The 12993-nt window shown below is 39.6% G+C and overlaps 1 protein-coding gene across 1 annotated transcript in view; it reads right to left on the bottom strand.

The window, feature by feature from the left end:
* ENPP3 (ectonucleotide pyrophosphatase/phosphodiesterase 3) overlaps positions 1 to 12993 on the bottom strand; it is an 88044-nt gene that overhangs the window by 62339 nt on the left and 12712 nt on the right. The window contains exons 3-5 of the mRNA XM_055433134.2: positions 9385 to 9507; positions 7223 to 7348; positions 3276 to 3336 (exon numbers count right to left, since the gene is read on the bottom strand). Of these exons, the coding sequence (XP_055289109.2) occupies positions 3276 to 3336; positions 7223 to 7348; positions 9385 to 9507 (310 nt within the window). The remainder of the gene's footprint in view (positions 1 to 3275; positions 3337 to 7222; positions 7349 to 9384; positions 9508 to 12993) is intronic.

The raw sequence follows: 12993 nt of genomic DNA, 5'->3' as shown, positions 1-12993 counted from the left end.
TGCACTTAAGAGTGCATTTACATAAAATTCTACAACATGAATCTATGGTGATGAACAATATGAAAAGTTTTGACACTGAAAGATGAACTCCCAGGTTGGTAGGTTCCCAATATGCTACTGAGAACAGTGGAGAAATAACTCCAAGAAGAATGAAGAGACAGAGCCAAAGTGAAAACAACACCCAGTTGTGGATTTCCGATGCTGTGAATAACGATATTGCATAGGAACTTAGTCTATGAATCAAGGTAAATTGAAAGTGGTCAAACAGGAAATGGCAAGAGGGAATATTGACATTTTAGGAATCAGTGAACTAAAATGGACTGGAATGGCCAAATTTAACTCAGATGACCATTGTATCTACTATTGTGGGCAGGAATCCTTTAGAAGAAATGGAGTAGCCCTCATAGTCAACAAAAGAGTCCAAAATGTAGTACTTGGATGCAATCTCAAAAATGACACAATGATCTGTGTTAGTTTCCAAGGCAAACCGTTCAATATCACAGTAATCCAAGTCTATGCCCCTACCAGTAAAGCTGAAGAAGCTGAAGTTGAATGGTTCTATGAAAACTAACAAGACTTTCTAGAACTAGCACCCAAAAAAGACATACTTTTCATTTCAGAGGACTGGAATGCAACAGTAGAAGTCAAGATATACCTGGAGTAGCCAGCAAGTTTGACCTTGGAGTACAAAATGAAGCAGGGCAAAGGCTAACAGAGTTTTGCCAAGAGAATGCACTGATTATAGAAAACACCCTCTTCCAACAACACAGGGACAACTCTACACAAGGACATCACCAGATGGTCAATACAGAAATCAGATTGATTATATTCTTTGCAGCCAAAGATGGAGAAGCTTTATTCAATCAGCAAAAACTGTGGTGCTGGAGAAGACTCTTGAGAGTCCCTTGGATTGTAAGGAGATCAAACCAGTCAATCGTAAAGGAAATCAGTCATGAATATTCATTGGAAGGACTGATGCTGAAGCTGAAGCTCCAATACTTTGGTCACCTGATGTGAAGAGCTGACTCATTGGAAAAGCCCCTGATGCTGGGAAAGACTGAAGGCAGAAGGAGAAGGGGATGACAGAGTGTGAGATGGTTGGATGGCATCACTGACTCGATGGACATGAATTTGAGCAGGCTCCAGGAGTTGGTGATGGACAGGGAAGCCTGGTGTGCTGCAGTCCATGGGGTTGTAAAGAGTCAGACATGACTGAGTGACTGAACTGAACTGATGGTGATAAAAATCAGAACAGAGACATCTTTCTGGGGGCATGGTAATATTCTATATATTGGAAATATTCTATATCTGTGGGTTACATAGGTTTCTGAATTTCTAAAAATTATACTAAAGTGTGAATACTTCAATGCACAAAAACTACATCTCAAAAAATAAGAATGGAAATTTTGGACTGTCTACAGTGTGTAGAAAGCAGTCATCCAGGAATTTAAGTGCCATATTGCAATTTGTGTTCAGTTTGGTTCAGTTCAGTCACTCAGTTGTGTCTGACTCTTTGTGACCCCATGGACTGCAGCATTCCAGGCCTCCCTGTCCATCACCAACTCCTGGAGTTTAGTCAAACCCATGTCCATTGAGTCGGTGATGCCATCCAACCATCTCATCCTCTGTCATCCCTTCTCCTCCTGCCTTCCACCTTTCCCAGCATCAGAGTCTTTTCCAATGAGTCAGTTCTTCTCATCAGGTGGCCAAAGTATTGGAGTTTCATCTTCAGCATCAGTCCTTCCAATGAATATTCAGGACTGATTGCCTTTAGGATGTACTGGTTGGATCTCCTTGCAGTCCAAGGGACTCTCAAGAGTCTTCTCCAGCACCACAGTTCAAAAGCATCAATTCTTTGGCGCTCAGCTTTCTTTATAGTCCAGCTCTCAAAGTCATTAGCACAATTCTGATTTTAAAATTTATATTAGTAAATATGGCATCAAAATAATCTTGCAGCTTAAAAACAGGGTCATACATCTATGCGATCAAGGTGTTGATTCTCTTCTCACATGAAATCTTCTGAACTTGGCACTATTATTATTGCTATTATTATTATTATTCTAATTTTGTAGATGAAGTTTAGGGAAGTTACTAGGGCAAAGTCCTACAGGCAATCAGGACCCAAACTCAAGTCTTTTTTTTAAATTTTAAATTCTTTACTCTTTTACCTAGAAAATTCTGAAGAGGGTAGCTGGATCTGGTATAAACCAAAGTAACAAGATATACCGGAGAAGGCAATGGCAAGCCACTCCAGTACTCTTGCCTAGAAAACCCCATGGATGGAGGAGCCTAGTAGGCTGCAGTCCGTGGGGTCGCTAAGGGTCAGACACGACTGAGCGACTTCACTTTCACTTTTCACTTTCACACATTGGAGAAGGAAATGGCAACCCACTCCAGTGTTCTTGCCTGGAGAATCCCAGGGATGGGGGAGCCTGGTGGGCTTCCGTCTATGGGGTCGCACAGAGTCGGACACGACTGAAGTGACTTAGCAGCAGCAGCAGCAGCAACAAGATATACAAATAGATACATTATCTACACACATTTTTTAAATGAAGTAATGTTATCTAAAAATGTCTCCATCAATTCTTTCTATAGCCTGATAGTGTTTTCTCTTTCTTTTGTCTCACTCTCTTGTTCCCACTGCTTGGGCCGGAAGAGTGAAGCAGATGAAGGGCAGAAAGGACAACCAGAGGCAAAGGGGAAATCCACCTTGACTGTGAGGGGACATGGGGCATACTTCCAGGGCTGGACCAAGTCCGGGAGCAGCCATCATAAGCATGTGAAGGGGTTCATGGGAAGGTGGGGTGAGGTGTGACGCCTCACGCGTTCGTCACCCATGCCCACCTGACAGAGTTTTCCTCATCCATTCTCCAATGTCCTCCTTTCACAGTGAGGCCTTCCATGGACAATTCTCTTCCCTTTCCCTCAGTGAGAATAAATCTGAGGGGCCAGGATGACAAAGGAAAAAGAGTTTGGGCTAACATCATTTAGATCTAAATTCTAGTCCTGATTTTTATAGGACCTTGGGATGTTACTACAAATACTTCAACCATTTTTTAAGTCATTGTTGTAAGATAATAACTTAATAAAAGTTGCTTTGTAAACAATAAAGCAAACCAAAGTGTGTTGTGAGTTGGAAGCTACAAGGAATCTAATCTTTTGTTAACTGTTTTGTTTTCAAGTGTAAACATGGTGGAGGAAATTCCATCTTGCCTTAACTACATTTCCATTCGCCATCTATTAAAGGAGGATAAACATGGCCAACTCTGTCTCACCCTTCTGGGCACTGAGGCTGCTGGGCTGTGCTGCACTCTTCCTTCACCCATGAGGTTTCTCCTGAAAAGCATAAGATCAACATCTTTAGATAAGAAAAGAGAAACTAACATTCAATGGAAATGATCTTTCCAAATGACTTAATTCATGCTACTCCAGTGACGAAATTCATACAACTCCAGTGACGAAATTCATACAGAACGTGTTGAATGCTAGTTCACATGTCGGCAGGGTCAGTGCCTGTAGCAATTTGCACAGATCAGGAATCTATACTAACAATATCAAGAAGCCCATCTTTACCAAGAAAACAAAGGGAATTCTTTTAGTTGGAAAGGGACAATTTCTTCTTTCTTTTTTTTTTTTCAAATAATGTTTTTTCCCTCAAAGACAATGCTTTCCCAACCACTAGGAAAAAATGAATTTAATAAATGAAAGTGTTAATCACTCAGTCGTGTCTGGCTCTTTGCAACCCCATGGACTGTAGTCCATCAGGTTCTTCTGTCCATGGGGTTTCCCAGGAAAGAATACGGGAATGAGTTGCCACTCCCTTCTCCAGGGGATCTTCCTGACCCAGGGATTAAACCTGGGTCTCCTGCACTGCAGGCAGATTCTTCACCAACTGAGCTACCAGGGGCCCTTTAATTGACATAGGTATATAGTCTAAAGAAAAATGAAAATAAAGCATGAATAAAGCGGAAATAACCAAGGAGAATAATTGATATGATATTAAATGGGAAAAATTGAACAAATTTTTAAGATCATAACTTAAAAAAATTCTCACTCCATGGATGTTTCTGTTTATAGAACATTTCAGCTCATTAATGAAGTAGAAATGATCTAATATGAATGCCATCATTTGCAACTCCTAATGGACTATAGTCCATGGGGTCACAAAGAGTTGGACACAACTTAGCAACTCAGCACACACACAATGGATCTATGCAATCATTATACATGCCTAACATGACCAAGATAACCCCAACAGATAGATATGTGTGAAGGATACATGACAGATAGGTAGACACTTGAATCTGAACAGTCCTCTAACATTCAATGGAAATGATCTTTCCAAATGACTTAATTCATGCTACTCCAGTGACGAAATTCACACAGAACGTGTTGAATGCTAGTCCTCTAGTTCTAAGGACTAAGTTCTAACTACCAGTTTGCAGGAAATATAGGAGAAGACAAAATGCTTAAATCACAGAAGATCCAATCTACAAATCCCAGACTGGAAAATTCTACAGAATAAATGACTCCATTTATCCAACATGTAAATTGCAGGAGAGGAAGTGAAGGGAGAACCTACTTTTAAAGGACTTGAAATATATCAGCCAATTGAAATATCTGAAATCTCTTTGGATCCTACTTGAAACAAATATTTTTTAATATCATGAAGCAGAAAAATCTGAACACAGAGTAAATATTTGTTGATAATAAATATTATAATTACTGAAGACATTTTTAGATATATTGATGGTATTCTAACTTTGTTAAATGTTCATCTTTTTTAGATACATGCTAAAAATATTTATAGATGAATGATATTAACATTAGGATTTCCTTTGATGTAATCTAAATTTTTCAAAGATAGGTTGGGGGTATTTTATTAAGAACAAACTCCAAAACTTGAAAATGAGCAAAAGGATAACTGATAATTAGACTTCATTTTAATGTAATGCTGGTAATTATTATAATCTTAAAAGCCCCTCTCTGGATTGTCTAATTGCCTAAAAGAATATACCTTTATCTAGCTTATCTTTTACTATTTGTTTTACACCTTAGAAGGCAATGGCAACCCACTCCAATACTCTTGCCTGGAAAATCCCATGGACGGAGGAGCCTGGTAGGCTACACTCCATGGGGTCACTAAGAGTCAGACACAACTGAGAGACTTCACTTTCACTTTCCACTTTCATGCATTGGAGAAGGAAATAGCAACCCACTCCAGTGTTCTTGCCTGGAGAATCCCAGGGACAGGGGAGCCTGGTGGGCTGCCGTCTATGGGGTCGCACAGTGTTGGACACGACTGAAGCGACTTAGCAGCAGCAGCAGCAGCAGCAGCAGTAGTAAGGATAGCATTTTGGAGGAGGAAATGGCAACCGACTCCAGTGTGCTTGCCGAGAAAATCCTATGGACAGTGGAGCCTAGTGGAGCCTGGTGAGCTAAAGTTTGTGGGGTCGCAGAGTCAGACAGGACTGAGTGACTGAGTACACACACAAAGATTCATTTGATCAGCAGAAAACTAATAACAGTGTAACTAATTCTTGTCTGATAGCAGGCAAATTGTCCTGTAACAAAGCAAATCACCTGTGTCCCACCAAAAATTATCTTTAGTAATTTTGTTTCAACACTCTTTCAGTTCTATGTATACTTAGTCTCTGATCCTCTGAACCAGCTATCTCCTTAATGAGTTAATGACTCTTTGATATATTTGCTTTGTATTTATTAGAGTCATATTTTTTATCTTTTTGAAATTTTCACTGTGTCAGCATGAGATAAGATTGGTCATTAGTTGATCATTGCTGAAGAAAGGTGATGGACCTATGGTAAAAACATACTGTTCTCTTCCATCTATACGTTAGAAATTAATCTTTTTTTTTTTTCAAAATTCTAAACTTAAAATATAAAAGTAACTAGCTGGTTTCTTGCACAAAAATCATTCAAATTCCCTCCAACTCCTGCCTGGAGACACAATTTTGGCAAGAATCATTTACATCTGTAAAGTGTTGAATTCTTAGAGTGAGAAAACACTTACCTTTGTTTAAAAAATAAACTGAAATGATTCAGGGAACACAATCAAAGTAATTAATTAGTGGTAATGGTAAATTTCAACACTGCCTGTAACAATCGCTTTGTTTTTGCTAAATTCAAGAAATACTGTGCAATGAATTCAGTGAGAAAATTTATCACATGACCAGAGAATCACCACTGAGATAAAAAGTTAAGAGTTATAAAATTAGGGTAGAAGGCAGGAGACTACAAAGGTCAGAGGCAGTATGGTCAGTGAACTTGTCAGAGAAACAGCAAACTGGAAACTACACTTGTTTTGTGAATTTAGATGGATTTTTCATGACATAATATTCACTGTTAAGTACCAATTATTATTTAAAAACAGACTTACCGTTTGGAGCTTTTACTTTCCTTTCTGATTGCCCTTCTTAGCTGATTTTCAATTGTATTTTGCATAATAACTGATTTGTCCATTAGTGCAAAACCTATTTTCTACTAAGGGATAATAATGTTTCTACTATAACATTTTCTTCCTGTTTTAAAAAAATCAAAATTCAATTTAATCTCTTTTTTGTCTAAAGATATTCCACATGTTGATTATGAGAAAAGGGTTAACAGCAATTGCTTCAGCAAAACTTGAAGCAATTTTGTTGCTATATGTTTGTGTGCATTTTTCTTAAGTCTCATCAGATATTCAGAGAGATTGGTGATTTTTTTAAAAAATCTGCACCCCTAAAGTAGCAAAGCAAGTGAAATCAGGCATTTGATAAACCTGGATTCTCATCTTGGCTCTGCATGACCTCTTGCCAGTTCTAAATCAGCCATTAAACCAACCACTCAGGACATAGTTGTTTCAACAATCCTATTGGTTTAACCAATTGCTTTTTAGGTCAGAGAATCTCGTTTGCGATGTTTTAACTTTAGGATCTGCCATCCTTTGTCTCAAACCACAAGAATGTCCACCATAGTCATTGGACTGAAAAAGATCTTGCCCTATAGACAGCATGGAACGTTAAGTTTTTTCTTCTATATTATCTATGCTATGAACTCCCTTTCTCTATCATACACAAGACACATTTCTTCTCACAGTAAACACACTGAGTCTTTTCTTCCACACAGAGTGGCTAAAAATTCTTTGACTTGTTTTAATATTTGCAGCCTAGGCTAGCTCTAGGGTTACTGAACTCATAGAGGCAAAGGGGCAACACCTACTTACCTTGGCAAACACTCTTATAGTCAGCACAGCAGTCTTTCTTCTGTAAACAGTCATCTGAACAAGAACAAAGGCTGGATTCCAATCTGGTCTCTCCACAGCGAAATTTATTGCATGTCCATATTTGAGCTGAAGAATTACACAATTCAGTTTTGAGCATACAACTTCTTTTAAGCATCCAATACCAAAAATATAAACTTCATGCATTTCTTCTTATATTATCATACAGTCAAATTCTTAGTTTATCTGCACCCACAAATGAAAAAACATAACACAAATAAGGGGCAATCCACCACTTTTCCTCTTTTGGCATGGGTGGCAGAGAGGAATGTAGCTTTATAAGCTGTAGTTCTGGTCTACCTATCAGGTATACCTCTGAGTTTGGAGAAACTGAACACCTGTCCTATTGCCACCCAAAGATAGAAGAACTACCAGCCTTAAGTGACCATTGCCACCCAAGAGTAGCCTGCCCAGCCTGATCTAAGGACTGACATCAAGGAAGAGGCAGTGACAACAGAAGTAACAGGAACATGGTCAGGTCTGAAAGAACACAGGCAGCCAGGGTACATTCCAGCTGACAGTGAAAGAATGGTAGATCAGCTCCCCAACGTGCCTCTGGTATTTTTCCAAGATAGGCACTTAATGTGAGATCAGTTTCAGTAAATCTAGAGGAGATTGCTTTCTCAAGGGCCACCTGCCAGGAAATGGTGATTGGCATTAATGTCAGCCCTATGATCAGACAAATGCATTGGCTAGGTGACAGCTGTATGCTTCAGTCATACAGAGTTCTTCATTCTTCTTTATATATTATGTACTTAGAAAGAAAAGATTTTTAATAATGAATTAAAGGGAATATAGAGTGTACCCATACTGGGTTATCCTCTACCTTGAGCCCTTTTCAGAATAATGTAAGGAGCTCTACTGTTCTAATCTTCATTATCATTAAACCACCAGACACACGGCCACCACTTTCCTTGACTTCATAGAAAATTAGATATTGCAAATTAAGCTGTCTCTTCCACCTCAAGAACAATGTTTCTCCCAATTAAAATGAATAAATTTAAAAAAAAGAACAATGTTTCTCAAGTTGTGTTCTATGGAGCAGTGGCATGAGAATCACCAGCTTTCTATAGGAGTCTTATGCTCTCCAAGAACCACTAAAAATAAAATTAAATAAGATGACAAGCCATAGGAAAACTCCTTTGAAAGGTGTATAATTTGGCAATATTTTATCTGCTGAAGACTGTTATTCATCAACTTCAACTAAAGAAAGTGTGAATTCTATCTTTAGAATACTGAAACAGAGGAGAGGCTAACACTAGATCCTGAATACAAGGTGTTATGGGCTGAATTGTGTCCCTTCCCAAAAATGCGGAAGTCTTCACTCTCTTCCCCCGTTACTATGAATATGACCTTATTTAGGAAAGGTTCTTTGCAGACAAATTAAAATGAGGTCATTAGTGTGGGTCCCAACCCAGTGTGACTGGTATTCTTCTTGTAACAGGAGGAAATTTGGACATGAACACATGCAGAGGGAAGACTGTGAAGACACGGGGAGAAGGTTATCTGGAGATAAGGGCCGATTTTTGAGTTTTGCTACCACAAGCCAAGGAACACCAAGGATGGCCAGCAACCTACCAAAACCTAGAAAAGAGTCAAGGAATGGATTCTCCCTCACAATCTTGGAATGAACCAACCCTGCGAACACCTAGCGGAGAAGGCAATGGCAAGCCACTCCAGTACTCTTGCCTAGAAAATCCCATGGATGGAGGAGCCTGGTAGGCTGCAGTCTGTGGGGTCGCTAAGGTTCGGCACAACTGAGCGACTTCACTTTCACTTTTCACTTGCACACATTGGAGAAGGAAATAGCCACCCACTCCAGTGTTCTTGCCTGGAGAATCCCAGGGATGGGGGAGCCTGGTGGGCTTCCGTCTATGGGGTCGCACAGAGTTGGACACGACTGAAGTGACTTAGCAGCAGCAGCCAACACCTAGAACCTGGACTTCCAGTTTCCAGAATTTCTGTGGCTTAAGCCACTCAGTATGTGGGACTTCGTTATGTCAGTCCAAGCAAACTATTAACACAAAAGTGTCTGGTGGGCATTTGCACATGCATTAATGATCACACAACCAACATGCTAATAAACTTGCTCTCAGAGTTCGTACTTGATTGCACACAGGTGTCTTCAAAGTCCCAGCAGCAGTCGCCTCGGCCTTTACATCCCACATCACAGCGGCAGCCCTCTAGTCCTCTATGTGAAGCATCAAAGCATTTTTTTCTGCAGCTGCCTGTAAGGTGAAAGGATAAGGCAACCTGTGCTCAGCAGTTATCCAATGTCTCCAAGTTTGATGGTGGAAGCACAAGAAGTACCCAGCACAGATTAGGACAGAAAAATAGATAAGTTTTATTGCATTACCTGACTCATGAGTGCAAAGTGATAAATAATGAGTAATACATAATAATTGATTTTCCCCCAGAATTCCAGAGAGGTCCCAGACTCAAAGACACCAGGGGCCATTAAGAGAGGGTAGAAGGGACAAACAGAGGCTAAATGTAGTGAAATTGGTTGAAAGTCTGGACCCCACCTCCCACTTCAGAATAAAAGGCTCATAATTTGGAAGAAAGTGGGAGGAGTTGCTTTCATCACAGAGGCCGCAGATATGGAGGACAGCCATAATGAGAAAAAAGGATGAACAAGTCTTACTCTTCAATGGAACAGATGGTCACCAGACTTTTGAGTACAGCAGGATAGCATCTAACATGAAGGATCAGGACAAACAAGAGAAAAAGGGAAAACTTTTGAAGAGGAAATAATGCAAGGAGTAGAAGAGTTAAACACGCACACACATGCAATTGATTGAGATGCTCAGAAAAGATATCACATTTATGAAATAAGAAAGTAAATTAATTTTAAGAAGGCAAATCATGTTCAAGATGCTCTTGGAAATAAAAAAACATGACAGCAGTAATGAAAAATTCAGTGGCGGGGTGTGGTAGGCAGAATTATGGTTCTCAGGAAGTTTCCCTCCCCTAATCCTCGAGACTATGAATATATTGCCTTACATGGTAAAGGGGCTTTGCACATGTAATTGAGGCTATTACTTAGTTGACCCTGAAACAGGGAGGTAGTACTGAAAAGTGAAAACAAAGAAAATAAAAATGACATTGTTAAAGAAATCATAATAAAATTTCTCAGAATTGAAGAGCAAACATTATTGCATCAAAGTTGCTCACCAAATTTTCACAGCAAAACTCATATACTAAGGGATCAACAGGGTTAGAGAGATATGGAAAGCTCCCAAAGAAAGAGCAGGAGAAATATATAAAGAATCTTAAGTCAGAATGATATTAGAAAAGTAACAGTGGGAGAGGGCATAGGTCAAGTGACACTTTGGATACACACAATAAGTAGATAGGTGCATAAGAATAGGTGCACACATAGCAATTTGATAGCAACGAAGTTTAGTGAGAAAGTAAGGGGAAAGGTTTATATACCATTCGCATAAAATGTCTTTACATTTTTACATTCATTCTGCTCCTTTGAAACATTTTCTGCACTTGACTTTCAGGACACAGCAATCACCTGGCTTCCCTCCCATATTTCTGTCCACTCTTTCCTAGTCTTCTTCCTTCATCTTCCAATCCTTGAAGGCTGGCTTACCCTGGTCACGTTGCTTTAAATCCCACATATGATGCTGGTATTCACCGTGTTGTATGTGCAGTCAGAACTTCCCTGAATGCCAGCCTTATATATCCAACTACATTTTGACTTTTCTACTTGGACATCTGGTAGATACTTCAAATTTCACATATCCAAAGCTGAGTTCCTGATTATTCCTCCCAAACCAACTCCTTCTACAGTCTTATCCAATCTCAGTTATGGAAATTCCATATCAGGAGTTCATGCTGAAATCCTGAGGTCATTCTTGACTACTCTGTTTCTTACTCCATATTCAACCTGTTGATAGAGTCTGTCTACTACATCAAAAGATCTCCAAATCCAAATACTTCCTCCCAGTTAGAATGCTACCACCCTGGTCCAAGACATATGGCTCTTCTATATAATTGCAATAATTTTCTAACTTGTCTCTCTACTTTTAGTATCACTCAGGCATTTATTCAGCAGCCTGAATGATCACATAGAAAAGCAAACAACAGCATGTCATTCCTTTACTCAAAACCTCCAATCAATCCCTATCACACTCAATGAAAGCTGAAACCCATATTTTGACCTGCCAACCCTTCTATGATCTGACTCTTCTTTGGTTGATCTCATCTATAACAACCCTCCCTCTGGTCCTCTTAGTTCTAGCTCACTGATCTCCTGTTATTCTTTAATAGAACATGCCAGGCAAAAATAGTACTTGCTATTTTCTCTTGCCTAAAACGTTCTTTGCCAAAATATCCTTGTTTCTTCCCCACTTCCTATAGCTCTTTACTCAAAAGTTATTATATAGTTCTTACCTGCCCTGACTCTATATTTCATGTTCCCCTTTTCAGTTTTATTTATCCCTTAGCACTTTCTCTACCATAATATATATATATATATAGCATATTTTTTTTCTTGTCTGTATTCCATGCTAGAATGTAAACTTTTTGAAGGATTTTTGTCTGTTTCTTGTATCACTGCTGCTAAGTCACTTCAGTAGTGTCCGACTCTGTGTGACCCCATAGACAGAAGCCCACCAGGCTCCCCTGTCCCTGGGATTCTCCAGGCAAGAACACTGGAGTGGGTTGCCATTTCCTTCTCCAATGTGTGAAAGTGAAAAGTGAAAGTGAAGTCGCTCAGTGGTGTCCGACCCTTAGCAACCCCACGGACTGCAGTCTACCAGGCTCCTCCGTCCATGGGATTTTCTAGGCAAGAGTACTGGAGTGGCTTGCCTTTGCCTTCTCCGCTTGTATCACTATATCCCCAGTAATTAGAATAGCACTGAGTACAGAGTCAGTGCTTATGTGTTGAAAGCAAGCAAAAAAAGGATGTGCACACAAAAAAAGATAAAATTGTCATTCAAACTAGAAAAACTAGTTTAAAAACTTGCACTTGAAAAAAAATACTGCCTATGAAAAGTAGGTCAATTAGAGCAGAGAATGGTGAAAATGATCAAGAGTTGGGGATTACAAAACAAGAGTTGTGGTGGAAGGATGAGGGGGTGACTATGTTAAGGATGCTGGCAAAGAGGGATCAGTGTTAAATGCCAATCCCCTGGGCAAGAGGGTGAGGGGAAGGATGGCATATAAGCCCTGAGAGACCGAGATGAAAGGAAGAGAATGAGGAGCAGTGACTCTGGGGAGCCAGTCAGTAGCTGTACTAACATAAGGAAGGGACGGGAAGAGCTGGATTAATTGGAGATTTTGTTCAGAGATTACTATTGCCTTTTGCAATTAAGTTATGTGATTTGTGGGAGGAAATAACCAAGAATTTATGCCCACCTGTATGCACTAACATCAGAATAATACCACCAAAATGGCCTGCCAACATTTGCTAGATCTAGGACTGGTACTGCAGCTCAGAAACATAGCTGCAAAATAACAAGAAAAGATAGGCATTTTCCAGTCAATGCCCATCTCTCAGTTCCACTGTATTCCCATGTGACACTAGGGGAACTGCGTGTCTGTAAAATAACTGAAAACATATTGGAAAATTGCCAGCTAACATCACCAAGTTTCTCCCAATGAAGAAGCAATCAGACTTTCTCCACTGGAGTCAAATTAGAAGCTGATAAACCAAATTAAAAAGGAGAATAAATTATCTAACATTTGACCTCATACTGAAA

This window comes from Moschus berezovskii, chromosome 10 (genome assembly GCF_049115385.1).
Source record: "Moschus berezovskii isolate FMDL1 chromosome 10, NW_MosBer_1.0, whole genome shotgun sequence".
NCBI classification, from domain to species: Eukaryota; Metazoa; Chordata; class Mammalia; order Artiodactyla; family Moschidae; genus Moschus; species Moschus berezovskii.
This window is presented reverse-complemented; position numbering and strand designations above follow the sequence as displayed.